The sequence below is a fragment of the Notechis scutatus genome, chromosome 3, assembly GCF_049901735.1.
Source record: "Notechis scutatus isolate UNSWTSFEM ecotype Mainland chromosome 3, rNotScu1.2, whole genome shotgun sequence".
NCBI classification, from domain to species: Eukaryota; Metazoa; Chordata; class Lepidosauria; order Squamata; family Elapidae; genus Notechis; species Notechis scutatus.
This window is the reverse complement of record NC_142011.1, coordinates 199,731,117-199,758,107: the sequence shown is the minus strand read 5'-3', so window position 1 is coordinate 199,758,107 and position 26,991 is coordinate 199,731,117. Positions and strand designations below refer to the sequence as shown.

General features: G+C 43.8%; 1 protein-coding gene across 2 annotated transcripts in view; it reads left to right on the top strand.

Moving 5' to 3' along the window:
- KCNQ3 (potassium voltage-gated channel subfamily Q member 3) overlaps nt 1-26,505 on the top strand; it is a 173,583-nt gene extending 147,078 nt beyond the window's left edge. Inside the window, exons 7-15 of one of the 2 annotated variants that reach the window (XM_087962201.1) lie at nt 1,219-1,314; nt 3,154-3,248; nt 8,868-8,891; nt 12,707-12,894; nt 15,034-15,136; nt 20,593-20,724; nt 21,894-21,992; nt 23,406-23,490; nt 25,118-26,505. In XM_087962201.1, coding sequence (XP_087818327.1) covers nt 1,219-1,314; nt 3,154-3,248; nt 8,868-8,891; nt 12,707-12,894; nt 15,034-15,136; nt 20,593-20,724; nt 21,894-21,992; nt 23,406-23,490; nt 25,118-25,837 — 1,542 coding nt within the window. In that variant the 3' untranslated portion in view covers nt 25,838-26,505. The remainder of the gene's footprint in view (nt 1-1,218; nt 1,315-3,153; nt 3,249-8,867; nt 8,892-12,706; nt 12,895-15,033; nt 15,137-20,592; nt 20,725-21,893; nt 21,993-23,405; nt 23,491-25,117) is intronic. The other variant, XM_026678546.2, reaches the window with a different exon arrangement.
- The last annotated feature ends 486 nt before the right edge of the window (nt 26,506-26,991 follow it).

Genomic DNA, 26,991 nt, shown 5'->3' with positions numbered 1-26,991 from the left:
TTAGATGACCTACAAGCAGGGGTGCGATTCAACCGGTGTAACAACCAGTTCGATGAGTGTGCACTTTGCGCGTACACAGAGTATTTGCTACTGACTTTCTCCAGCAATGACTGTGTGTTAAACAACTGACGAGCAGCAATCTGCTGTGCCATGCGAATCAGCCGAACTTGAAAAACAGGATATAAAGCACAGTCCAGAGCCCGGGCAGGTGGGTGGACCCAACAGCTGATCGTTGGAGCAAACTGAACTGGTTCGCTCTCAGGTGATCCTCAGAGATACGAGTTTTCCTGAACCAGGCCGAACCGGTAGTATCCCACCGCTGCCTACAGGGTCCCTTCCAACTCTGTTAATCTGTTACAAATAAGTTCCAGAATGCCCTCTACCTTAATGAGAACGCCAGTGAAATTTGCTTCTCTTTCAAAAAAAAAAAAAAAATAAAAGGAAATTCTCCCCATCACACTGAAGGACACATAAATAAATTTAACAAGTGTAGTAATTCACTTAAACAATTGTTTAAGAAAAGCCATCAAATGGATCAAAACTCACTTAGCAACTGTCTTGCTTAGCAGCCAAAATTTGTGGCTCAGTTGTGGTCGTAAGTCGAAGCACTACCTATAACGAACCAGGAGTTTGCACTTACAACCATCATGTTTGCATAATGACTGCTGCAAAAACCCAGCAAAATTGTTTTACCACCATTATAATTTGCAAGCATAATATGCAAGCGCCATTAACAGTCATAATGTAAGTGGAACCTGCATATCCTTCTGCAGGATATGGGTAATAGACAGGAGGAATTAGAAATCCTAACCACAGGAAAGCAAGGGTGACCTGTTAAATATGATCCAAACTTGGTGAGTGGGAGGCCTGCTTGGAATATTGAATCCAAGGGTTACTTGTTAGTCCCAAGAAATGGTAGGCAGAACAGAGGGAAGAAATTGGCATTCTTGACTGTGGAAGCACCGACAACAGCAGATGGTGATAAAGTGTCCCATGTGTCTTATATTCTTCTTGCTATAATTTTTATGAGCATTCCTAGTCTCATATCTCATTTCCTCCAGGCTTCATTGGATCGTATTCAGCTTCTGCTGTCCTGAAAAATTACGAGAAAGAACAGATTCTAACTCCTCGTTATGTGGTCACCAATTTTTTTTATTGCACCCTACATTTTTCACGAAGAAATATTTCAAGCATTGATTTGTTCATCTTGACTTACAGGGCATTTTGGGTTCAGGACTGGCCCTAAAAGTCCAGGAACAACATCGCCAAAAGCACTTTGAAAAAAGAAGGAAACCGGCCGCTGAACTCATACAGGTTTGCACGTCCTGCTTTTCCATAACACGGGGTTGGAAGCGTGCATAACGACCGGGCCTTTGAAAGCCATAATGTAGGATAAGGGGGTCTCCAAACTTGGCAGCTTTAAGACTAGTGGACTTCAACTCCCAGAATTCCTCAGCTGGCTTAAAGTCTTAAAGTCGCCAAATATGGAGACTTCTGGAGAAGAGCAGGCAGTGGCTGGAGATGGAGTCAAGTAAGTCATCAGCCTAAAGTCTTTGACTATAAGTCCAACCCCACTTGAAGTCCAACCCCACTATAAGTCCAACCCCACTTGAATTCTGTTGACTCTTATCTAGCTTCAATTTAGTGCTGTTAGTTGGCTAGATTCTTGGCATGAACAATAAATCATCTTCACTAGTGGTGGGATTCTACCAGTTTTTCTACCGGTTGGGTGATAGCGCACTTCATGCATGCGCACATGTGCGCAGCTTGTCAAACATCAGCTGAGGTTCTGCCACACCAATCAGCTGAGAGGATATCAGAGCTTTTTTTTTTTTTTACCAGTTGGCTGAACCCGCCACCAGTTCACTTGAACTGGGCCGAACCAGTAGCATTTCACTACTGATCTTCACTGGAACTCTGTGTGTGGTCCTGATTCTTTGTGCCTGACATTAAACTCCCTAAATTGGTAGTAGATAAGAATCAACGGAATTCCAGAGAGTTTGGACCTAGACGGTCAGTGGGAACATAAGGATTCTAGTCTGATGACTTGCTTGACTCCACCCATCCAGGCTCTGACTGCTCTTCTCCTACACATAGGGGCTGACTGATCTCAGTTCTCTTGGCTTGGACATCACAGTTGTATGCATTTCAGATCTTCCTTTACATGCTACTTTCTGCAAAAACGCCATGTCCTCTAGACCAGGGGTCACCAACCTTTTGGACCTCAGGGACCACCAAACTCATAATTTTAAATCCTGTGGACCACAGACCCTGGGAAAATCCCCCAAAAAGTCTGCAGGAAAATTCTCCACCCCGTTTTCCTACAGATTGATCATTCTTTATTTGGGATCGCAGGATACCATCTCCAGCTCAGTTCTCGAAGGGGGGTGGATAGACTTTTGGCTTCATGCAAGGAAAGCAGCAGAAGCAGCAAAAGTCTTTCTTTCTCTCCCCCAAACTCCACCAGAAATGAGTCTTTGTGAGACTTCTCACGCTGGGGCAGCCTCTTGGAGAAGGATCCCTTGCAGGGTCCCAAAGATTCATTTCTGGCAGAGTTTGGGGGAGAGAAAGAGAGACTTCTGCTGCTTTCCTTGCGTGCAGCCAAAAGCAGAAGAAGAAAGAAGCAGAAAGAAGCAGCCTGGTGGCCAGGCCAGCACATGGGGCGAGTGTAGGAATGAAGAATCAGTAACAAACCAGATTTTGTCTCTTGCATTGCTCAATATATTTAATTTGATTAATGCTTAATACTGAGCTTGTCGATCAGAAAGGTCGGCAGATCGGTGGTTCGAATCCCTAGTGCCGTGTAACGGAGTGAGCTCCTGTTACTTGTCCCAGCTTCTGCCAACCTAGCAGTTCGAAAGCATGTAAAAATGCAAGTAGAAAAATAGGGACCACCTTTGGTGGGAAAGTAACAGCGTTCTGTGTGCCTTTGGCCACATGACCACAGAGACGTCTTTGGACAACGCTGGCTCTTTTGCTTTGTAATGGAGATGAGCACTGCCCCCTAGAGCCGGAAATGACTAGCACGTATGTGTGAGGGGAAACTTTACCTTTACTTAAATAACCTATAAGATAATTTTCCACATAACATTTGTTTATTAGACATACACGTACAAGAACCCGCATTTCTTATAGTTCTCTTGCGTTCTCTAGGCTGCCTGGAGGTACTACGCTACGAATCCTAATAGGATAGATCTTGTTGCCACGTGGAGGTTTTACGAGACTGTGGTATCATTCCCATATTTCAGGTAAGTTCTGTATATTGGGACATTTTTTGGTCCAGTGTCTCAATTTAAATTTCTTTGAAGGATCGTCTAAGCCAAACTGGAAAGGAGGAAATGTGAAAGGACCAGCTTTGTAATGGAAAAGTAGGGGAAGAGTGTTGTTAACACCGGGAGACCCCTCCTTCAGTGGCTTCTTGCTACCTGAGGGTTATGGGAGTTCAGGTCTAGCATGTCTAAAGGACCTCGATTGGGAAGATATTTTATATTTTAACAGTGAACAGGTTCTTTATATGCAGGGGTGGGATTCTACCGGTTTGCATCTATTCACTAGATTGTTAATATTTTAAGCAGTTCAGAGAACCAGTTGTTAGAAGAAATTACTGGCCTAATCCTGTAAGGAAGGCAGGAAGGAAACATTCTGGTGTTGCTTACAGAAACTGCCTCTCCATTAACTCTTATTACATTCTTGGCAGGACTGGACTTCCAGTCTCAGGAACTTCTCTGGAGGTTTTATTCCTCATTTGCTGGTACTTTGCTTGTGTGGAGTGACCACTCAAAGTTACAATGGCACTGAAAAAAGTGACTTATGACCATTTTTCACACTTACGACTGTTGCAGCATCCTCATGAGGCCAGGCGAGGAGATGCATGCCTCGATGTGAGTGATATTGAATTGGCCACGCCCAGCCAGTCACATGACCACCAAGCCATGCCTACCAACTTAGCCACTCCCACAGAACCGGTTATTAAAAAATTTGAATCCCACCCCTGTTTATATGTCTATGGAGATTCTCAGTCATCCAGGTCATGGTTGTCCCAAAGGTGCTTTTTCAAGAAGTAACTGGACTTTCTGGTTTTTCTTGGAAGACATTTTGCTTCTCATCCAAGAACAGATAACAGATGACAGATAACAGATAATCAGAGTTGGAAGGGAACTTGTAGGTCATCTAGTCCAGGGGTCGCCAACCTTTTGGACCTCAGGGACCACCAAACTCATAATTTTAGATCCCAAGGACCACTAACCGGTTCTGTGGGCGTGGTCTAATTTGTGGGTGTGGCTTGGTGGTCATGTGACTGGCTGGGCATGGCTTTTATGTAAATTTTATAAATATTTATATCAATATTGAATTTTTTATAAAAAAGAGCAATTTTTACCCAAAATCAGGCAAAGCAGGTAGATTGAGTTGCTCACAGAATCACAGATTCATTCAGAAATCTATTTGCCATTGTCTAGCTCAGTCTGTCACATAAAATTTGCTTGCAAGCAAACTCACAAAAATAACTCACAACACACCATGCATGTAAATAATGAATTTTTTATAAAAAAAGAGCAACTTTTGCCCAAAATCAGGCAAAGCAAGCAGATTGAGTTGCTCACAGAATCATTCAGTGATCCATCTATCTGCCATCGGCTAGCCCAGTCTCTCAAATTTGCTTGCCGTGAGTCTGCACTGAATTTGCTTGCAAGTAAACCTTCAGTCCTATGGGAGGTTCAACTGTGCTGAACCGAAGATCTAAAGGTTAGCTAGAAATCAAGAAATCCAACCATTTTCTGCTTCCTAGCTAATCTAAATCTCCCAGCACAGCAGAACAGATGATGGTCGGAAAAAGGAAAAATAGCAATTTAGCAGGCAAGTTTACCGGGTAAGGAGTGAGTAGGCCGGGAGGGTTCCCACGGGCCATGTGGGCGGCGCAGCACTTGTGTTTCTACGCAGCTGGATTAATTGCTTTGGGGGGGGGGGTGCTCTGGGGGTGAGATTTCTCTGTGGCCCACCAAAATTTTCTCATGGCCCACCGGTGGGCTGCGGCCCACCGATTGGCGACTGCTGATCTAGTCCAACCCCCACCCAAGCGGAAGACCCTACACCATTTCTGACAAATGGCAGTCCAATCTCTTCTTGAAAGTCTCAAGTGATGAAGCTCCCACAACTTCCGAGGGCAAGCTGTTCCATGGGTTGATTGCTCTCACTGTCAGAAAGTTTCTCTTTATTTCCAGGTTAAATCTTTCCTTGTTCAGTTTCCATCCATTATTCTTTGTCTGGCCTTCAGGTGCCTTGGAAAATAGCTTGACCCCTTCCTCTCTGTGGCAGCCCCTCAAATATTGGAAGACTGCTATCATGTCTCCCCTGGTCCTTCTCTTCACTAGACTAGACATGCCCAGTTCCTGCAACCGTTCTTCATATGTTTTAGTCTCCAGTCCCCTCATCATCCTGGTTGCTCTTCTCTGTACTTTTTCTAGAGTCTCAACATCTTTTTTATAGTGTGGTGACCAAAACTGGATGCAGTACTCTAGGTGTGGTCTTACTAAGGCTTTATAGAGTGGTATTAGTACTTCCCTTGATCTTGATTGTATCCCTCTGTTAATTCAGCTTTGACTGAATGGTGGGGAATGGAAGGATTTATACTTCTTGCAGACAGTTGGTATTTTAAAGAGTAGTTGAGGCTACCTGGAGGTTTATCTCTGTCCTCTGGGTCACCTGATTAGTGCAAATGGGTGTGGAGCCTTGTTGTAGCTGTTGAAAGGACTCTGCTGTAGACTGGAGATAGATAATGTCATATCCCTCCTCCTCTGTTGAGTGACGGCTGTTCAGTTTTGACATAGATGGCCTCTTTGAGCCATCTCTCAGACCAGCGGTCCTCTCTGTCCAAAACGTGGACTTGGCTGTCTTCAAAAGAATAGCCTTTATTTTTTAAATGCGGATGGACTGCTGAATCTTGCCCTGATGGGTTTGTTCTCCTATGTTGTGCCATCGCGTTTATGAAGTGACGAAGTTGATGAAAACGATGCAAATGACCAGCTGTCTGTCAGGAATATAAATCCTTCTGTTCCTCACCATCCAGTCAGAGCTTCAGAAGCTTCTCGGATGTGAAGCGAAGTGTCTTCCAAGAAAAACCAGAACATCCAGTTGCCTTTTGAAAAAAGCATTTTGGGGAGGATCGTTATGTAACCCAAACACCAATGATGGCAGGATTGTGGGTTTATATGATTGAAGAATCATAAAAACAGCTTTGGCACAAACCCTTCTGAGCAGAAATCGCAACAGAAATCAGTAAGTCTTAGCTGTTTGCGACCATGGGATGCTGACTGATTGGAGAAACCTCCGCAAAAATCTGGGTGGGGTTTGGGTCATAAGGGGGAGGAGGAAACATATTAAGAGCCCTCAGCAGATACATCAGTGGTCAGCAACAGAGTGGTCAATGTCTGGAATACTCTACCTCAGTGGTCCCCAACCTTTTTTATGCCGCGGCCCGGTACCGGCATCAGCTGGGCGCCGCAGCCCGGTACCGGCATCAGCTGGGCGCCGCCATCTTGTTTTGATGAAAAAGTGCTTCCGGTGAGCTCACTGGAAGCACTTTTTCATCAAAACAAGATGGCGGCGCTCAGCAGTGAGCTTTTCCGGTAGAAATGGCTTTCTACCCGGAAAAGCTCACTGAAGCATACAGCGCCGCCATATTGTTTTGATGAAAGTGCTTCCGGTGAGCTTCCCTGAAAAGCTCACCGGAAGCACTTTTTCATCAAAACAAGATGGCGTCGCCAGCAAACCAGCCCGGTAGGTTTGTTCCACGGACGTGCACGTGCCGGTCCGCGGACCGGTGGTTGGGGACCCCTGCTCTACCTGACTCTGTGGTTTCTTCCCCAAACCCCAAAAACTTTAACCTTAGACTGTCTACTATTGACCTCACCCCTTTCCTAAGAGGTCTGTAGGGGGCATGCATAAGCGCACCAACGTGCCTACCGTCCCTGTCCTATTCTTTCTTTCTTTTTTCTTATATGTATCCATTTTATGTATTCATAACTATGTTTATACTTATACCTGTTATCTTGTAAGCGATTGACAAAATAAAATAAATAAATACATCTCAGCTGGTTGGAGCCTCCCCAAAAGATTCCATAACGCAGCGTTTGTTGCAGGACTCTCTTGTGGATGTCCATGGAAATCCTCAGTCATCCAAGTCATGGTTGTCCCAAAGATGCTTGTTCAAAAGGCAACCGGACTTTCTTTGTTTTTGCTTGAAGACACTTTGCTTCTCATCCAGGAAGTGAACTGAAGAAGCTTCTCGAATGAGAAGTGAAATGCCTTCAAGCAAAAGCAAAGACCAATTGGAAAAGCATCTTTGGCTCTGTTGCGGATGCTTTTAAAAAGAAGATGCAACATTTTGGTGTCCATTTGTTCTGAAATAAAGGAGTTTTCATCATGTAAATGATGAGCTTTCATCAAATAGAGGGCAACAATAAAAGTATGTCAGTAGAACGTGTACCCCAACAAGATGACCAATATGAGGACATTCCCTCAGTACTGGGGAAACTCCTTCCTATCCCCATGGTTTCTCAATTTCATTGTACACATGTAGTGCATTGACAAAAAACATTTGATTGATTGAGTGATTGATTTATGTTTTCATTGAATCATTACAAATTTCAAACAGTCACACAGGGACCATGCACACAGCCATAAATTGCCTGAAGGAGGGAGCGGTATCAACATGACATCTATATATACATGACATCTATATATACATGACATCTATCTCTATCTCTATCTCTATCTCTATCTCTTTCTCTATCTCTATCTCTATCTCTATCTCTATCTCTATCTCTATCTCTATCTCTATCTATCTATCTATCTATCTATCTATCTATCTATCTATCTATCTATCATCTATCTATCTATCTATCTATCTATCTATCTATCTATCTATCTATCTATCTATCAGCGAAATACCACTCATGCATCATCACAACATCTCCAGAACTGTAAAGCCTACAAACTTGAAATTTGACACATATGTTCCTCTTGGCTTCTAGATGCTCACTAAGAAAGGATTTTTCAAAATGACCATCAGAGCATTCATATTTCATATATTATTATTAACACACTCTGATGCTAAGGAGTTCTACTACCCCTCCCCACCTGAAAATAAATCTGTTCCAAGGGCAAAACCACAAGCAGGGGAGAGGAGTTTCAGTTTTAGTTTCACAGCACCAAGCAGCTGTGAAACAGAACACTTGAGCTAAGCCATGCCCAGGGTCATTGCTGCCTTCCTCTTGCTCACACAGCAAATTACCGTTTCACTTTGCATATTTCAGTTTCCAAACAGCCCTCAACTCTCTCACACACTGACAGGACACTAGCCAGATGAATACTGATGGATGCTGGTAGACAGAGGCACAATTCCCCCCCCCCTTATTTTCCTCCCCAAAAACTAAGCCCGATCACATAGTTTTGTAGCAAAGCAAACGGGTATAGAGCTAGTTCTATATAAGAATAGAAGTTCCCAGAATAGAGCAGGAAAAAAATGTATGAGTAGAATCCTTATTGGCAGACTTTGCACAATAAGCTTAATGAAACCATGCATCATTTGTACATCATACAACGTTTGGTTAGTTTTAACCTGGTTTCGCTTTATTGTATCTCAGCCCATCGAGTGAAACTATTGGATTAACACAAACTGGAACATATCATTCAAACGCATCTCATTTTTACTCCTGCAACTGGGTTAAATATGAGATGCAAATGTAGCCACTAGGTGTCAAAACCAATAACGCTAATTTTCTTTGAAGTTTAATATTCTATTTAACTTCTCTTTTTCCCCCATTGTCTTGCTCTCACTTTTTTTTCTCTCTGTTTCAATCTTCCCAAAGGAAAGAACAAGTGGATGGAACCAGGTATGTACTTCAGATCTCCAGTGTGGTTGGTGTTTCTTTTAATAGAACATCTTTTTTTCAAGTGGCTTCCTTCAGATGAGTTATGGAGGTTGGGGAAAGTGACGTTTGAAAGACAGTATTCACAAATTTTAAGGCAGACTTATCAGTAGAACACAATACAGTCGGCCCTTGACTTACAACCAATGGTGGGATTCAATTTTTTTTTTTTACTACCAGTTCTATGGGCATGGCTTGGTGGGTGTGGCAGGGGAAGGATACTGTAAATTCTCCAGCCAGAGGTGGTATTTGCTGGTTCTCTGAACTACTCAAAATTTCCACTACTGGTTCTCCAGAACTGGTCAGAACCTGCTAAATACCACCTCTGCTTACAACCACTTGCTTAGTGACCATTCAAACTTACGGTGGGACTGAAAAAAGTGACTTATGACTGCTTTTCACATGTACAACCTTTGTAACATCTCCTTGGTGGAGTGGTACAATAGCCTAGAGGTGAAGCTCTCACTTCAAAATCAGGAAGGCTGTGAATTTGATCCTAAGGTAGAGGCAGGTATTTCTCTCTCTGGACACACTGAGAATATATCTACTGAACAAAACTCCTCATTGGCAAACAGGAAGGGCATCCGGCCATTAAACATTCTGCTGGCTCCGTTCAGTTGCCTTGACTCTACCCTGCAAGGGATTATGGGGTCGTTAAATGATGAATGATGATGATGATGTAGCATCTCCTTGGTCATGTGATCAAAATTCAGACGCTCGGCAAGTGACTCATATTTATGACGGTTGCAATGTCCCGGGGTCATGTGATTCCCTTTTGTGACCTTCTGTTGAGCAAAGTCAGTGGAGAAACCAGATTCACTTAACAACCATGTTAGCAACTAAACAGAGGCAATGATTCACTTAAGAAATGTGGCAAGAAAGTTGGGGCAAAATTCACTACACAATTGTTTAGTAACAGAAATATTGTGCTGAATTGTTGTCGTAAGTCGAGGGCTAACTGTGGGCTTTGGTGATTTTAGAAGAACTAGGAAGATAAGCGGGATAAAGGAAGGTTAAAAGGTAGAGAAAGGTAGAGAAGGATCTGGCAGAAACGGAGTCCATGAGGACAGAAAGAGAAAAACACGGGAGATTTTCTCAGCTGAGGGAGCATCTTCCTCCCACTGTCAGGCCTCAGATGCGGCCTATTTTTATCCTTTCCTTGGGGAATTAACAAATTAGAACCACCAAGTTTCTCACTTCAAGATCTGAGAAATCACCAAGAAGCTGTCAGAAGAAATGGGTGTGAAGGAGAGAAATTTGCACATCCTGTCTCTTCCTTGGGCTGAAGGGACAGAGAGAAGAAACAGGAGGTGTTTCAGAATAGCGATCAGCGGAAGACAGGCTGTCTAAATTATAACACAAACCAAAATGTCCTCCTTAAGTGACCAGACTTGGCTACATTACCAAGGTCTGGTGAACCTGGATACTGGAATTGCAGATTCTCCCAGTGCCTCAAAAGTAGACCATTCCTTTTACATGCCACATTCTTACTTTGAAAAAGATAATGCCTGAACTAGAATCCAGAAGAAAGAGAAGAGACTCAGTTTGGTCTAGTGGTTAAAGTGTTGGCCTAGGGACCAGGAGATGGTGAGTTCTAGTCCCACCTTAGGCCTGAAAACCAGTTGGGTGACTTTGAGCCAATTACCAGGAGATGGAGAGTTCTAGTCCCACTTTAGGCATGAAAGCTGGCTGGGGGACTTTGAGTTTATCACAAGGAGACTGTGAATTCTAGTCCCACTTTGGGCATGAAAGCTGGCTGGGGACTTTGAGTTTATCACAAGGAGACTGTGAATTCTAGTCCCACTTTGGGCATGAAAGCTGGCTGGGGGACTTTGGGTTTATCACAAGGAGACTGTGAATTCTAGTCCCACCTTAGGCATGAAAGCTGGCTGGGGACTTTGGGTTTATCACAAGGAGACTGTGAATTCTAGTCCCACTTTGGGCATGAAAGCTGGCTGGGGGACTTTGGGTTTATCACAAGGAGACTGTGAATTCTAGTCCCACCTTAGGCATGAAAGCTGGCTGGGGGACTTTGAGTTTATCACAAGGAGACTGTGAATTCTAGTCCCACTTTGGGCATGAAAGCTGGCTGGGGGACTTTGGGTTTATCACAAGGAGACTGTGAATTCTAGTCCCACTTTGGGCATGAAAGCTGGCTGGGGGACTTTGGGTTTATCACAAGGAGACTGTGAATTCTAGTCCCACTTTGGGCATGAAAGCTGGCTGGGGGACTTTGGGTTTATCACAAGGAGACTGTGAATTCTAGTCCCACCTTAGGCATGAAAGCTGGCTGGGGACTTTGGGTTTATCACAAGGAGACTGTGAATTCTAGTCCCACCTTAGGCATGAAAGCTGGCTGGGGGACTTTGAGTTTATCACAAGGAGACTGTGAATTCTAGTCCCACTTTGGGCATGAAAGCTGGCTGGGGGACTTTGGGTTTATCACAAGGAGACTGTGAATTCTAGTCCCACTTTGGGCATGAAAGCTGGCTGGGGACTTTGAGTTTATCACAAGGAGACTGTGAATTCTAGTCCCACTTTGGGCATGAAAGCTGGCTGGGGGACTTTGGGTTTATCACAAGGAGACTGTGAATTCTAGTCCCACTTTGGGCATGAAAGCTGGCTGGGGGACTTTGAGTTTATCACAAGGAGACTGTGAATTCTAGTCCCACTTTGGGCATGAAAGCTGGCTGGGGGACTTTGGGTTTATCACAAGGAGACTGTGAATTCTAGTCCCACTTTGGGCATGAAAGCTGGCTGGGGGACTTTGGGTTTATCACAAGGAGACTGTGAATTCTAGTCCCACTTTGGGCATGAAAGCTGGCTGGGGGACTTTGGGTTTATCACAAGGAGACTGTGAATTCTAGTCCCACTTTGGGCATGAAAGCTGGCTGGGGAAAGCTGCCTCCATTAATGCAAGGTAATAATAATAATAATAATAATAATAATAATAATAATAATAATAATAATAATAATAATAATAATAATAATAATAATAATAATATTATTATTATTATTATTATTATTATGTATGTATGTATTATATATACTTTATTTGCGGTCACAGACCAAAACACAAGTACAATAAAAGAAGAACATGGGAAAATTAATCATGAACAATTGGACACCAAAAACTTGACTAAGGGGAATTACAGCGTTCTCCTCTGATAGTTACAGCTCTTAAAAAAAAATTGGAAACCAAAGAAGTGATCTATGAGGAGCTTTGCTGGCTGAGGAATTCTGGGAGTTGAAGTCCACAAGTCTTAAAGTTGCCAAGGTTGGACACCCCTGCCCTAGACAATAGAATGCAAGGTGACAATCACACCTAATATCCCCTCTCCTATTTTTCCCATAACCCTGTGAAGTGAGTTGGCCTGCCAGAGAGTGACTGACCCCAGGTCCCTAAGCTGATGACTTTCATGCCAAAGGCAGGACTAGAACTCACAGTCTTCTAGCGACTGGCTGAAAGTCACCCAGCCGATTTTCACACCTAAGGCAGGACTAGAACTCATGGTCCCCTGGTGATTGGTTCTACTTAAAATCCCCCACTTTTTAAGAAAAAGGAACAGAAAAACAAGTGTGTGTGCACGCACACACGCACACAAAATGAGCCAATTTTTTTCCCCCATCAGATTTCAGTGGCCATTTTAAGGGAGCAAAGAAGACGACTGTGTATCACACTGGCTGTTACTCACCTGATGTACATACTATGATGGACAAACTAGATTTAAAATGAGGGATTGTTAAAAAAAAATGACTCTTTTCCTTCTCTCTTTTAGCCAAAAGCTGGGTCTCTTGGATCGGGTTCGTGGTAGCAATCCTAAAGGAAAGCTGTTTACTCCCCTGAATGTAGAAGCAATTGAAGAAAGTCCTTCCAAAGAGTCTAAGAACGTCGTTCTGATTAACCGAGATCGATTGCGCACTGCCTTCCGAATGAAAGCTTATGCATTCTGGCAAAGCTCAGAAGGTAAACTCCTTCCTTCCTTCCTTCCTTCCTTCCTTCCTTCCTTCCTTCCTTCCTTCCTTCCTTCCTTCCTTCCTTCCTTCCTTCCTTCCTTCCTTCCTTCCTCCCTCTCTCCCTCCCTCTCTCTCTCTCTCTCTCTGTGTAAGCATACTCTTCTGTATCAGCATACTCCAAATACTGAATACTGATTGGTCCACATGGACCACGACCTGATTGGTCGACCGAACGGCCATGATTGGCGCGCTAAGAATCAACCGCGATTGGCCGAGCCGATCGCGGGAGATTCAAAGCGCTGTCATTGGCCGCCGAGCATAATCAATCCCTATATGAAGGGCTGCTGCGGCTCCAAGATCTTGTACGGGTCTTAACATTGAAATAAAGAGCTGAATGTACACTTTTGGTCTCGCGTCTCTGTGGGAACCGATCTACCCGATCTAACATAAACTTTCTTAGAATGTTACTGCAGGAGCGAGAGTGGTAGAATCTGGGGGGCGGAGTCAAAAGAGAGATCAGCCTGGAATCCCTGCATGGTTAATAAACCTGCTTAATTTATTTTGCTGGCTTTTCCTTCTGAGCTGAGTTGAAACGGAACATTGTACTGTTTTCCTAATACAGATCCTCCTCGACTTACAGCCACATTGGTGACCAGAATTTCCGTTGCTAATGAAGCAGTTGCTTAAGTGAGGCACGTCCATTTTGCGACCTTTCCTGCCATAGTTGTTAAGCAAATCACAGCAGCTGTTAAATTAACCACATCAGTCCTTAACTGAACTCCCCAGGGACTTTGCTTGTTGGCTGGGAAGCTTGCAAACAGCGATCCTGGGAACGCTGCAGCCATCATAAAGTGCATGCTGGTTGCAAGCGCTTGAATTTTGATCATGTGTCCCTGGGGATGCTGCAATGGTCATAAGTGTGAGGACTGGTTGGAAGTAACTTTTTCCAGCGCCATTGTAATTTTGAGCGACCTCTAAATGAATGGTTGTAAATCAAGGGGTACTTGTACAAGAAAAATATTTTGATTCCCAGTTTTTAATCCTGGGACTTTTAAGACAAATATGTTTAAACCTGAAGAGTATTTTTCAGAGAACTATATCTGCACTCATTGTTTTGACTCTTGACTTTTGATATTCAGTGCACTTATTAATAACACGACCATTCTATTGTGGGTGGAATAATGGATGGAAACTGAACAAGGAGAGATTCAACCTGGAAATAAGGAGGAATTTTCTGACAGTGAAAACAATCAACCAATGGAACAGAAGTTGCCTTCAGAAGTTGTGGGAGCTTCATCACTGGAAGCTTTCGAGAAGAGACTGGACTGCCATCTGTCAGAAATGGTGTGGGATCTCCTGCTTGGGCAGGGGGTTGGACTAGATGACCTACAAGGTCCCTTCCAACTCTGATTATCTGTTATCTGTCATCTGAATCTTATGTTGTGGTTTGCCAGCAGCAAGTGTGGACAGCTGAGGTCTCGGAGAGCAAGGACTCAGATGAGGGGCCTGCATGTGATGAAGAGATAGGGCCAGGACCACCAGGGAGTGGAATGCTGCCTTCGGAGATTGTGGAGGCTGGCAGCAGTGATGAAGAGGTCCCCGAGGAGCCTGTGCCCAGTGCGCATACGCACAGGGCTGCTTGAAGGAAAGAGCAGCTGCAGCAGCACGGGCGACTCGGGAGTAAGGCTGGAAGGTGATGGCCCCTCCCTTAAGAGATAAAAGCCAGCTGAGAAACTGGAATTCTTTGTAGGAAGCAAAGACGTTTTTGCACTCAAGCCTTGTGGACGTTCAGAATACCTTGGTTGGTGTTTGGAGACTCCTTGTGTTTGAAATATTTCTTGGCAAGTTTATCTAGTGTTCTTGGCAGCCTTGCATAACCTTGGCAAGGCTCATTCTTATCAGGGACAATTAGTTTGAAACAGCCTTTTAACCGGGAAGGAATGGAATTCGTAAAGAATCATTAAAAGGTTTTGCTGTTACCTCTGTTTCATGTTTGTTTCCTTGGAACAAGGTTTGGGTCAGAACATGTTCAGGATCCATGATTTTAAATGATTCCAGCCTGAATAAGATGTTTGGATATTGTATGAGTTTTATTCACATTGTTCTAATCTCTTCTGCATCTGTTTTATCTATCTGGTCCTTATCTTAGATGCTGGAACAGGGGACCCCCTGGCAGAAGACCGGGGATACAGCAATGAGCTGCTCATGGAAGACCTGATCCCCACACTGAAGATGGTCATCCGAGCTGTCAGGTAAACGTTGAGCGGCTTACCAATATACTGCATGTATATGTGCGTGTGTTTAAAAACCACCTTGTTTTGAAAAACAAACAAACAAATCAGTTCAGCAATGTAAATCACATATTTATTTTATTGGTTTATTTTATTGATTTGATTTGATTTGTCCATCGCTTACAAGATAATAGGTATCAGAACAAATGTGAGTAAGAATACAGGAAATAGGTACGAATAAATTGGGACAATAGGACAGGGACGGGAGGCATGATGGTGCACTTATGCACGCCCCTTACAGACCTCTTAGGAATGGATATTCTCTCCTTTCCTTTCCTTTCCTTTCCTTTCCTTTCCTTTCCTTTCCTTTCCTTTTTCCTTTCCTTTCCTTTCCTTTCCTTTCCTTTCCTTTCCTTTCCTTTCCTTTCCTTTCTTTTCCTTTCCTTTCCTTTCCTTTCCTTCCTCTCGCTTCCTCCCTCCCTTTTCTTTTCTCCCTCCATGTTTTTCTCTCCTTCCTTCCTCTTCCTTTTTCTTTTTCCTTCCCCCTCCCTTCCTTCCCCCCCCCTCCCTCCCTTTTCTCTCCTTCTTTCCTTCCTTCCTTCCTTCCTTCCTTCCTTCCTTCCTTCCTTCCTTCCTTCCTTCCTTCCTTCCTTCCTCTTTCCTGTTCTCCTCCTTCCTGATTTGTCAATTGCTTACAAGGTAATAGGTATAAGTATAAACATGAGTAAGAATACAGGAAATAGATACACATAAATGGGGACAATAGGACAGGGACGGGAGGCATGATGGTGCACTTATGCACGCCCCTTACAGACCTCTTAGGAATGGGGTGAGGTCAATAGTGGATAGTTTAAGGTTAAAGGAGTGGGGGCTTGAGGATGTAACAACAGAGTCAGGTAGTGCGTTCCAGGCATTGACCACATCCTTCAAGAAGTTGCAATCAAGGCAGTTTTACCAATCTGCAGCTCTCCAGATATGTGGGTCTTAATTTCTCATCTTCCCCATAGTTGGGGTGAGAGTGGTAGCTTGCAAAAGTGGATATAGAGTGCATGATTGTAAATCCAGCGACATTTGATTCCTTCTTTAGAGTAAGGGTCAGACACACAAGGGAATGTTATGGAATAAGTAGTGAGCAAGTGGGGGTGCATTGGCCTAGTGGTAAAGACGTTGGGCTTGACAACTGGAAGGTTGGCGATTTAAGACCCAACTACCATTGCGACGGGATGAGCTCCTGTCCCTTGCTGCAGCTCCTGCCCACGCAGCAGTTCAAAAGCATGCAAATGCGAGTAGATAAATAGGTACCACTTCGATGGGAAGATAACAGAGTTACGTGCACTTCGGTATGTAGTCATGTTGGCCACGTGATCACAGAAGTGTCCTTGGACAACACTCGCTTCCTCTGGTAGGAAAAGAGGTGAGCACCATCTTCTAGAATTGGACTCAACATTTTTTACTTTTTAGGGGGCAAAAGTGCATCTGAGTCTGGAGTCACTGGACAGCGAGATGGGTGGCTTATAAATCTAATTAATAACAATCCCCCACAACCTTGACACGGTTGTGTGTCTTATGCACTCTGAGGAAGATGAAAGTTATGCCAGAGTTCAACCATATGGCACAAATCTCATCGAAAGAGCCAGATGAAAAGTGTCTCTCCCATTAAAAAAAATGTGGTAATTGAAAAAATCCATATTGGACCGGTTGTTGCCTGGGTCAACAAAGACTACACTAGATGCTGCAGTTCCCAGACCTCTAGTGATAAATGGCCTACAGGACTCAGGACTGTTGGCTGAGCAAGCAGGGCCAAAAGCTGCAGGACTGTGGGGAGAAAAAGTCACAAATATACAAAAAGATCTCCCAATAGAAGTAGGATGACTATTGACGAAAGAAAGCAAAGATAATACTTTGGGTTACAATCCCAAAACAAGTACTACCCTGTTTCTCCAACAATATGGCCTCCCCCAATAGGAAGTCCCAGCATGTTTTATAGGCATGAAATGAAATTAAGCCCCTCCCCCCAAATTAAGGCCTATATTAAAACATGTGAAATGGGGGGGAATGGTGGGGGGGCTTGCCGTTAGGAAGTACTTTTGTTGCACACCCTGATATGGTGCTGCCTGCGTTGACCCCAATACGAACTGCCCCACCAACGCCGAAGTCAACATCCAAGCCATCGCTGCCCACCCGCCTGCCCGAAGATGCAAGGGGGGGGGGGAATTAAGTCACCCCCCAAAAGACGGCCTAGCCATTTTTTCAGGGCTCAAAAAAAAGACCCGGCCTTATTATATGAGAAACACGGTACTTGAATGCCATTGGTTATTGACAAAATCAACATCAAGTAAGTTGCAAAAGGCAGCTTTGTTTGGATCATCATCATCATCATCATTCTCCAGTGAGGCACTACCTTGACGTGGTTGTGGGACTTATGCGGGCTGAGGAAGATGAGAGCTATGCCAGAGGTTCAACCATACTGGACTAGTCTCATCAGAGGAGTCAGACAAAGAGTGTCTCTACAGTGAGACGTAAATTTCAGAAAGCCATACTGGCTCAGATGTCGGCTGAGTTAACAAGGTCCACACTAGGCGTTGTGTCAAGCCTGAAATTGACACATGCGTAGCCATTTTATTCAGCCTTATTATATATTCCTTTTCTTTCTTTCTCTTTGCTGGATATGGGGGGGAAGGGTTTCGGACTTGCCACATTCCTAGGAGGGAGGAGTGGAGATAGAGAGAGTTGTTTAGGCTAGGTGGTTCTTCTTCCCGTGGGAACACGAGGTGACCCTGCTGAGGCCCTTGAGGTGGAGATTTATGACACCAGATAACACTGAATTACTTCTTTTGGAGAATGTGACTTTTGAGGGCTGTTTCTAACTTCCAATATTATGTAGTTGTGTCAGATCCGGAATTACAAGAGACTTCGACATTTTGATGCTTTCCTAAATAAAAGAAATTGTTTTGGAAGATGGACTTTGCTCTTTTCTTTTTAAATGGATTTCATCACTTGGAAACCTGAGTGCCTGGATATCTGGTGAAAAATGGGCTACAGGGCTCAGGAAACACTGTCAAACATCCAGACTATGCAATGAATAATAATAATAATAATAAATTTGATATTGAAGTAGTCTATGTCAACCTCCAAACCATGCTGAAACCACAACACAACTACCTCAAATGGCTTGGAATATAGTTTAAATGCTTCCAGCAAGGTTGGAAGCAAGGTTTAAACTAGAAACATCTGTTAGAGAGGCATTTTAAGCTTAAACCAATTTAAGTTCAAAATGCCATTCACCGCTTTTGGAACATTAACTACTAATTTAATTGCTTTAAATAATTAGATTTTACTTTAAATGGCTAAAGTGACTCGATCTGCTGATGTCCTCCTTACCTGCTTCCTGCTAAGAGGAGCCAATTTGGAAAGTGTACAGGGAGGAATTTTTAACCGTATTCCATTACAAATGGAACTAATCAAGACCTGGGCTAGACTTGATGCATTTGTTATATAGTCCATTAAAGTAAATCCCATTTATTCTTGGTGGCTTGTAAGAAGCTACTTAAGAAGGCTACATTAAGTTTGTTTTGAAGGTTTAACTTGAAGAGGATTTAATCAAACCCACCTCTTTGAATCAAAACTATTCCATGCATTAGGTCAGATGCTTTTAGATCGATTTGACAGTTGAAAACATTTCTGATCAATTGGATCTACCCAAATGAGCAACGGCACATATATAGACTGAGTACACGTATAGACTGGGTGAAACCAGGCTCAATAGCAGTAACTGTGAAAGGGATCTTGGAGTCTTAGTGGACAACCAGCTAAATCCGAGCCAGCAGTGTGCAGCAGCAGCCAAAAAAGCTAATGCAATCCTAAATTGTATTATCAGAGGGATACAATCAAGATCAAGGGAGGTACTAATACCACTCTATAAAGTCTTAGTAAGACCACACCTAGAGTACTGCATCCAGTTTTGTTCACCACACTATAAAAAAGATGTTGAGACTCTAGAAAAAGTACAGAGAAGAACAGCCAGGATGATTAGGGGACTGGAGACTGAAACATATGAAGAATGGTTACAGGAACTGGGCATATCCAGTCTAGTGAAGAGATGGACCAGGGGAGACATGATAGCAGTCTTCCAATATTTGAGGGGCTGCCACAGAGAGAAAGGGGTCCATCTATTTTCTAAAGTGCTTGTAAGCCAGACAAGGAATAATGGATGGAAACTGAACAAGGAGAGATTTAACCTGGAAATAAGGAGAAACTTTCTGACAGTGAGAACAATCAACCAATGGAACAGAAGTTGCCCTCGGAAGTTGTGGGAGCTTCATCACTTGAGACTTTCAAGAAGAGATTGGACTGCCATTTGTCAGAAATGGTGTAGGGTCTCCCGCTTGGGCAGGGGGTTGGATTAGATGACCTACAAGGTCCCTTCCAACTCTGATTATCTGTTATCTATTATCTGTAATAATTAATTGTAATAGGCTTTTAGCTAGATTCCTGTAGTCTTATTGCTTAATTGAATCGTTTGTTATAATCTGCTAATTGTTAATGGGAAATCTTTGGTTTTTTTTAATTATCTCATTTATTGATTATAAATTACACTTTCATTTAATATTAATAAGGATGCTGTTCTTAGTATTATTAGTTTTTCCTCTGAGAGAAGTCTTAACACTTGATAAGGATTTCACATCAGTGGTTACTGTTACAAATGGCTGATTTTATTATTTCACGTGGTTTTTTTATGATTATATGGTCTGCTTTGGATTTTTTTTTAAATAAATTAACAGAGTGAATATAATAATAGTTGATTATTTATTCATGTCAGAAGCACCACAGTTAAAATAAGGCATACTATATGACATAACATTTAAAATATAAAAAACAAGATTAAAATATGTAGGAATGAAACAGATCTTACCCATTTGATTATATAATGCATATTATGTATAATATTATAATAAGTGTAAGGACCCTTCAGGAGTCATTTTTTTCAGTGCTGTTGTAACTTCACTAGCATTCACTAAACGAATGGTTGTAAGTTGAGGGCCACCCATAAATGCAGCTAAGGACTGAGATTTCTTCGAGAAACAGAACCACAAGAAATCAACTTGGCACAGCCACGTAGTGATTGCCTATGGATGCAGGCGATCACCAGGCAACAGTGAATTCTAGTCCCGCCTTAGGCATGAAAGCCGGCTGGGTGACTTTGAGCCAATCACCAGGTGACTGTATGTTCTAGTCGTGTCTTAGGCATGAAAGCTAACTGGGTGACTTTGAGCCAATCACCAGGAGATTGTGAGTTCTAGTCCTGCCTTAGGCATGACAGTTCACATTCCAAGTTCACATCTCAACATTCCTGGAGTTCTAGCATGTATGGGTTTTCTGGCCTGTGCTCAGCTGAGGTCAAGATGGAACATCTGGGATTGTTTGTATCTTAGTAGCTCTCCTGGAACCCCTTTTTCTGCTGTTTCTTCTTGGGCCAGGATTCTGCAGTTCCGCCTCTATAAGAAGAGATTCAAGGAGACTTTGAGGCCTTATGACGTAAAGGATGTGATAGAGCAATATTCAGCTGGACATCTCGACATGCTTTCCAGAATCAAATATCTTCAAGCAAGGTAAGAGGGCATGGTCCCACTCATAGACTAGTCATGGAGATGATATTGGGAAGGAAAGATTGAGAGTTTGGCCTAGTTCAGGTGACGGTATTGTCATGACAAGCACCACTACTCAAAGGGTGTCATTCTTGTTTGAAATTGATGGCTGTACAACAGACTCCATCAAGAGTCTGATTTTTTTTTTTAATCTCAGGCTAGGTTATACTTTGTGTTCACATGACATATTCAATCCTACGAATTAGAAATCTTAGTTTTAGCCTACGTGGGTTTTATGTTTTGTGTGTATAGCTTAGTGTTTTATATACACCTCTAAGTAGGTTGCTCAGTTCATCGATCAGTGTGTTATGCAGATCCAGCCATGGGTTAATGCAGGAACCAAGTTAAGAGGGGACCTTATAAAATACAGTGATTCAGACAATAATAGAAATAGATTATGTGTTGCATTATTATCTATCTATTCAATTGCCCAGGTCACCCAGTGAAGTCAAGGCAGAGAAGATAGATAGATAGATAGATAGATAGATAGATAGATAGATAGATAGATAGATAGATGGATGGATGGATGGATGGATGGATGATAGGTAGATAGATAGATAGATAGATAGATAGATAGATAGATAGATAGATAGATAGATGATGGATTGTAGATGGTAGGTAGGTAGGTGGAGGAAGGAAGGAAGGAAGGAAAAGAAGGAAGGAAGGAGATGGATGGGAGGGAGGGGTAAGAGAAGGGAGACAGGTAGAAGGAAGGAAGGAAGGAAGGAAGGAAGGAAGGAAGGAAGGAAGGAAGGAAGGAAGGAAGGAATATTTTTGCTAAGGGCAATTTCCTTCTTGTAAAAAAAATCATCTTTCTTTAAACTGGTGCCTCCATATGTTCTAGGACTTTAGCTCTTAGACACATCTGGACAACCACTTGTCCAGAATAGTATAGGGCTTCCTGCTTGTGCAGGGGGCTGGACTAGAAGACCTCCAAGGTTCCTTCCTTTTGTTATTCTGTTATGTTTTAACCAACGGGCCCATTCTAGGTAGTCCTAATGCTGGCTGGGGGATTCTGGGGAGTCGAAGTCCGCAAGCCTTAATGTTGCCAAGTTTGGAGACCTCTGAGTTATACAGTATGTAATACAACTACATCTAGGAGTCCTTATGTCCTCTTTTAAATCTCTTTTCAGAATAGATATGGTTTTTGCACCTGGGCCTCCATCTACTCCCAGACACAGGAAATCTCAGAAAGGAAGCACGTTCTCCTACCCTTTGCAGCAGTCTCCAAGGTGATATATTATGTGGTGAAAGCCACATTTACATCATTTTTCTCCCTGGTGCCATAATTCCACCCCCTCTCCCTTCCATCTCTGTCAAACACTCACATAATGCGGACCATAGATATACTTCATGCAGTTAAAACTGAAACATGTACATTCTTATATCTAAAAATCAAAAATACCTCATTGTTCTGACCCAAGCCTCGTTCAAATAAAACACAAAAGCAAACTTTTTTTAATGCGTCTCTGTGAATTCCGTACATTCACAGCAAGGAGTCATTAAAACTAATTGTCCCAGATAAGAGCAAGCCCTTTCAAGGTTGTCTGCCAAGAACAGAAGATTAGTTGCAGGGAAATATCCAAAATCAAAAGTCTCCGAAAACAAACCAGAATAGACAGGACTTCCACAAGAACTTGGCGTTGAAAGAACTTCTTTGCTTCCTGCAAAGAATCCCACCTCTGAGGGCAGGCTTTTATCCCTTAAAGGAGGGGCCATCACCTTGCAACCTTACTTCTGAGTCACCCATGCTGCTGCAGCTGCTCTTTCCTTTGAGCAGCCCTGTGCACATGCCAGGACTATTAGAGAGTGGGGTGCTGCCTTCAGAGCTTGTGGAGACTGGCAGCAGCGATGAAGAAGTCCCCAAGGAGCCTGTGCCCAGTGCGCGTGTGCGCAGGGCTGCTCGAAGGAAAGAGCAGCTGCAGCAGCACAGGTGACTTGGGAGTAAAGCTGCAAGGTGCCCCTCCCTTAAGGGATAAAAGCCAGCCCACTCCAGGGGAAGGATACTGCAAAATCCCCATTCTCTCCCCACCCCACTAACCTGCTTTCCAGCTCCGTTCTCCTGTGCAGGGCAGCCAAAAAAGACCCAGCCGATCATCTGGGACTTGGGAGGCAGAGAATAGATGGGGGCGGGGCCAGTCAGAGGTGGTATTTGCCGGTTCTCCAACTTACTCAAAATTTGCACTGCCAGTTCTCCAGAAGTGGTCAGAACCTGCTGAATATCATCTCTGACGTGATCATGGGGATGCTGCAATGGTCATAAGTGTGAAAAATAGTCATAAGTAACTTTGTTCACTGCCGTTATAAGTTTGAATGGTTACTAAGTGAACTGATTTAAACCGAGGTTTACCTGTAATTATTTTAATCCTATGGAGTGCAAAAGTGTATTCACTTTTCTTTGGCTTCTGTGCAGGACAAGAATGCACAATCGTTCTGCAGAATAATAGTAAGCCTTCGTTCAACACATGCAGGGGCCATTGTTCGATCTTTAGTAACGACGTTGACTAGCATTTCAGAAATTCCTCCTTTGAAACGAACGGCGGTGTAAATGCATTGTGAGCTAGGAATATTTGTAGGAAGAATATGGATGGATGGTTTTGTTTTTTGTTTGCCTCTGTGCAAAATGGAACTTTATTTCCTTTTAGGAATGAGCCATTCATCAGTAAAGCATCTGCAGATGATCCTGAAGACCAAAGCATGATGGGAAAATTTGTCAGAGTTGAAAGACAGGTATGAAACACTCAGTAGTTTGGGTCCACTTTTTTTCTCAAATTCAAATTCAGAAGAGAACGGAAAAGGACCTTGGAGTTCTTCTAGTCCAAGGGTATCAAACTCAAGGCCCGGGGGCCCGGATCCAACCCACAGGCCACCCAGGAAATAGCGAACGAATGGCCCAGGATGCCTCTGCCAGTGAAAATGGAGCTTGCCAGGGGCTGTGTGCAGTCTTCCCGAGCTCCGTTTTCATTGGCAGAGGGTTGCAAGAGGCCATCGCAGCTGAAAACGGAGCTCGGGAGCCCGTTTTTGCTGGCAGAGTGCTTGGGCCACCGTGGGTGCCCCTCCTATAGGAGTGACATCATGCTGGCCACGCCCACCCTGCCCTGCGAGGTCGAACACAACCCTGATGTGGCCCTCAGTAAAATCAAGTTTGACACACCTGTTCTAGCCCAACCCCTTCCTCAAGCAGGAGACCCTATACCAGTGATGGCGAATCTTTTTGTTGTGGTATGCCAAAAGCGCGCGTGGCCGGCACCCACAATGCAATGTTCCCTGCCCCCTGTGCGTGCGTGCAATGTTCCCTTCCCCCTTACCTGCACTGCAGATGCGCATGCCTCCCAGCTCATTTTCGGCCCATTTGAGGCCTTTTTCGCCCTCCCGGAGACTCGAGGGAAGCCTCTGCAGCCTCGGGAGGCCCAAAAACAGGCCCATTTTGGCACTTCCGTTATTTCAGGAAGGACCATTTTTCGGCCTCCTGAGGCTGCAGAGGCTTCCCTCAAGCCTCCAGGAGAGCGAAAATGGCTTCAAACAGGCCGAAAACCAGCTGAGAGGCATGCGCACGCACAGTGCAGTTTGTCTGGGGCTCATGTGCCGGCATAAATGGCTATACGTGCCACCTATACATGTGGCATGCATGCCATAGGTTCGCCATCACAGCCCTACACCATTTCAGACAAGTGGCTGTCCAGTCTCTTCTTAAAAACCTACAGTGATGAAGCGCCCACAACTTCTGAAGGCAAGTCGTTCCCTTGTGTAAATGTTCTTCACCGTTAGGAAATTTCTCCTTAGTTCTAAGTTGTTTCTCTCCTTGATTAGTTTCCACCCATTGCTTCTTCTCCTGACCTCAGGTGCTTTGGAGAATAGCTTGATTCCCTCCTCTTTGTGGAAGCCCCTGAGATATTGGAACACTGCTATCATGTCTCCCTTGGTCCTTTTCTCCAGACCAACCATACCCGGTTCCTGAAACTGCTTCTTTTTTTAAAATAAGTTTTTATTTTATTTTATAATATACAAAATTCCCCATTTCAATTGAATAGTGTGTCTGAAGCCGTTCTTCATATGTTTTAGTCTCCAGGCCTTTCATCATCCCAGTTGCTCTGCAGTTTTTCCAAAGTCTAAAATGTCTCAAATTTCATCTCGTTTTCAAAGTCTCAACTTCTTCTCTGCCCTTTTCCCAAATATTTAAGCATCTCCTTCATAACAGATCTAAAGTGTTGTGCTGTTGCTGCATTTGTTCATGATGACTTTTGACCCCTTGTGATGATCTCAACCGAGGTCAGTTTTCAGTTGGGTAATAGCTTGCTCTTAGTTGAGATAACTGATCGTTTATTCCAGCTGAGTTCTGATGGCTGCTGTCTTTTAGGTCCACGACATGGGGAAGAAGCTGGATTTCTTAGTAGACATGCACAAGCAGCATCTGGGCCAGCTGCAGGTCCAGGTCACCGACGCGTGTCCGTTGAAAGAAGCCACGTCTCCGGCTGAGGACAACCGGTTTTCTGAATTGAAATCCATCATTTACAAATACTCCAAGCCTTCCATTCACGAGTTGTCTCCAAGCTTCCATCACGTTCCCGTGAACAAAGTCCCTCCTTTCGGGTTCTCAAGCCAGGACTGTGGTCACAACCCACTTTCACTGCCCTTCAGTGGCCAGAACTCAGGCCGATGGCAAGCCATGCCCTTCTCCACTGCCTACTCAGAAAGGCCCACTGTCCTGCCAATAGTGACTTTCATGGACCCTCAGGTTTCATTCCAGTCCCCACCGAGAGAGCTCTGGAGCGCTCATTCAGACAGATTCTCCTCACGACAGAGGCAAAGAGACAGCGACACCCCCTTATCCCTGCTCTCGGTCGATCACGAGGAACTGGAACGCTCCCCGAGCGGGTTTAGCATCTCTCAAGACAGAGATGATTTCCTGTTTGGCCCAAATGGCGGAACCAGTTGGATGAAGGAAAAACGCTATTTGGCTGAGGGGGAAACGGACACAGACACCGACCCTTTCACTCCCAGCGGGTCTATGGCTCTGTCCTCCACAGGGGACGGGATTTCCGAGTCAATATGGACTCCTTCAAGCAAGCCAATTTAATCTTCTCTATGGGTGGGGGGGTCGCAGGGGTGGGGATGTGGGAGGGTGGAGATCTGGACTGGCTTTTTCTTGTCCTGTAAACTTACAACTTTGTATATCTTATGATACCTGCCCAAAGCTTCCTCCCACAAAAAGCAGGCCACCACACCCATCCCTTCAACCCCCGACGGCTGTTCTGCATGCTGGTATTCGTGGGCGTCTTCCTCCACCATTTCACACAGTTGAGCGATGCAGTTCTTCTCGTTATTCTGCCGAAACGAAGCGGGGGTGGTTTTCTTTCTTTCTTTTTTTTTGTATTGCATGACTTTACGCTCTAAAAGGGTACAGGGAATTTCCTCCATGATTAAAATCATGAAAAAAAAAAAATCATACTATCGCTCGGTAAGTCAAGAGGGCCAGATTGATGCCAGAACTAAAAAAAAAAAAAAAACCCACTGCAAATGTGAAGAGATACAGGCTGCATTTTTGTGAGCAACACTTACCCTCATTTCTAGAATGATGCCCTTGGTGAGGTGTGCATGCATTCGCATCATTCCTCTTTGCAATTTTAGCTGTTTCCCTCTTGGCTTGCTCCCATGTCGCCATAGTAGGCCGATTTTATTCTGTTCATTTGACCTCTCTGCTCCTGCACCTATGTAAGAAACCCGAGAATATAACAGATTCCAGTATCCAGAGAATTGAAGTGTTTTTTTCTGCCCAACTTCGAATATTGTTGATTTCTATGGAGCTCAGGCACGCTTAATCTGCTCTGAATATTGTCTTCACTCATCATCTCCATGATGTCCATGGGTCAAATGAGCAAAGCATCATTTCTGGTCTCTTTAAGTTTCCTTGAGTTAGGCAAGTTTTGAAGTCAACGTTTGAACCGATTGTCCCGAAGGCGCTTTTTCAAGAGGCAACTGGACTTTCTGGTTTTCTTTTGAAGACATTTCGCTTCTCATCCTAGAAGCTTCTTCAGCTTCTGACTGGATGGTGGGGTCAGATCTGAAGAAGCTTCTTGGATGAGAAGCGAATTGTCTTCAAAAGAAAATCAGAAAGTCCAGTTTCCTCTTGAAAAAGCATCTTTGGGACAACCATGACCTGGATGACAGAGAATCACTGTAGACATTTTAACTGATGTTTGTTGGCCTTCACACAGCACTTCTGTCACCAAT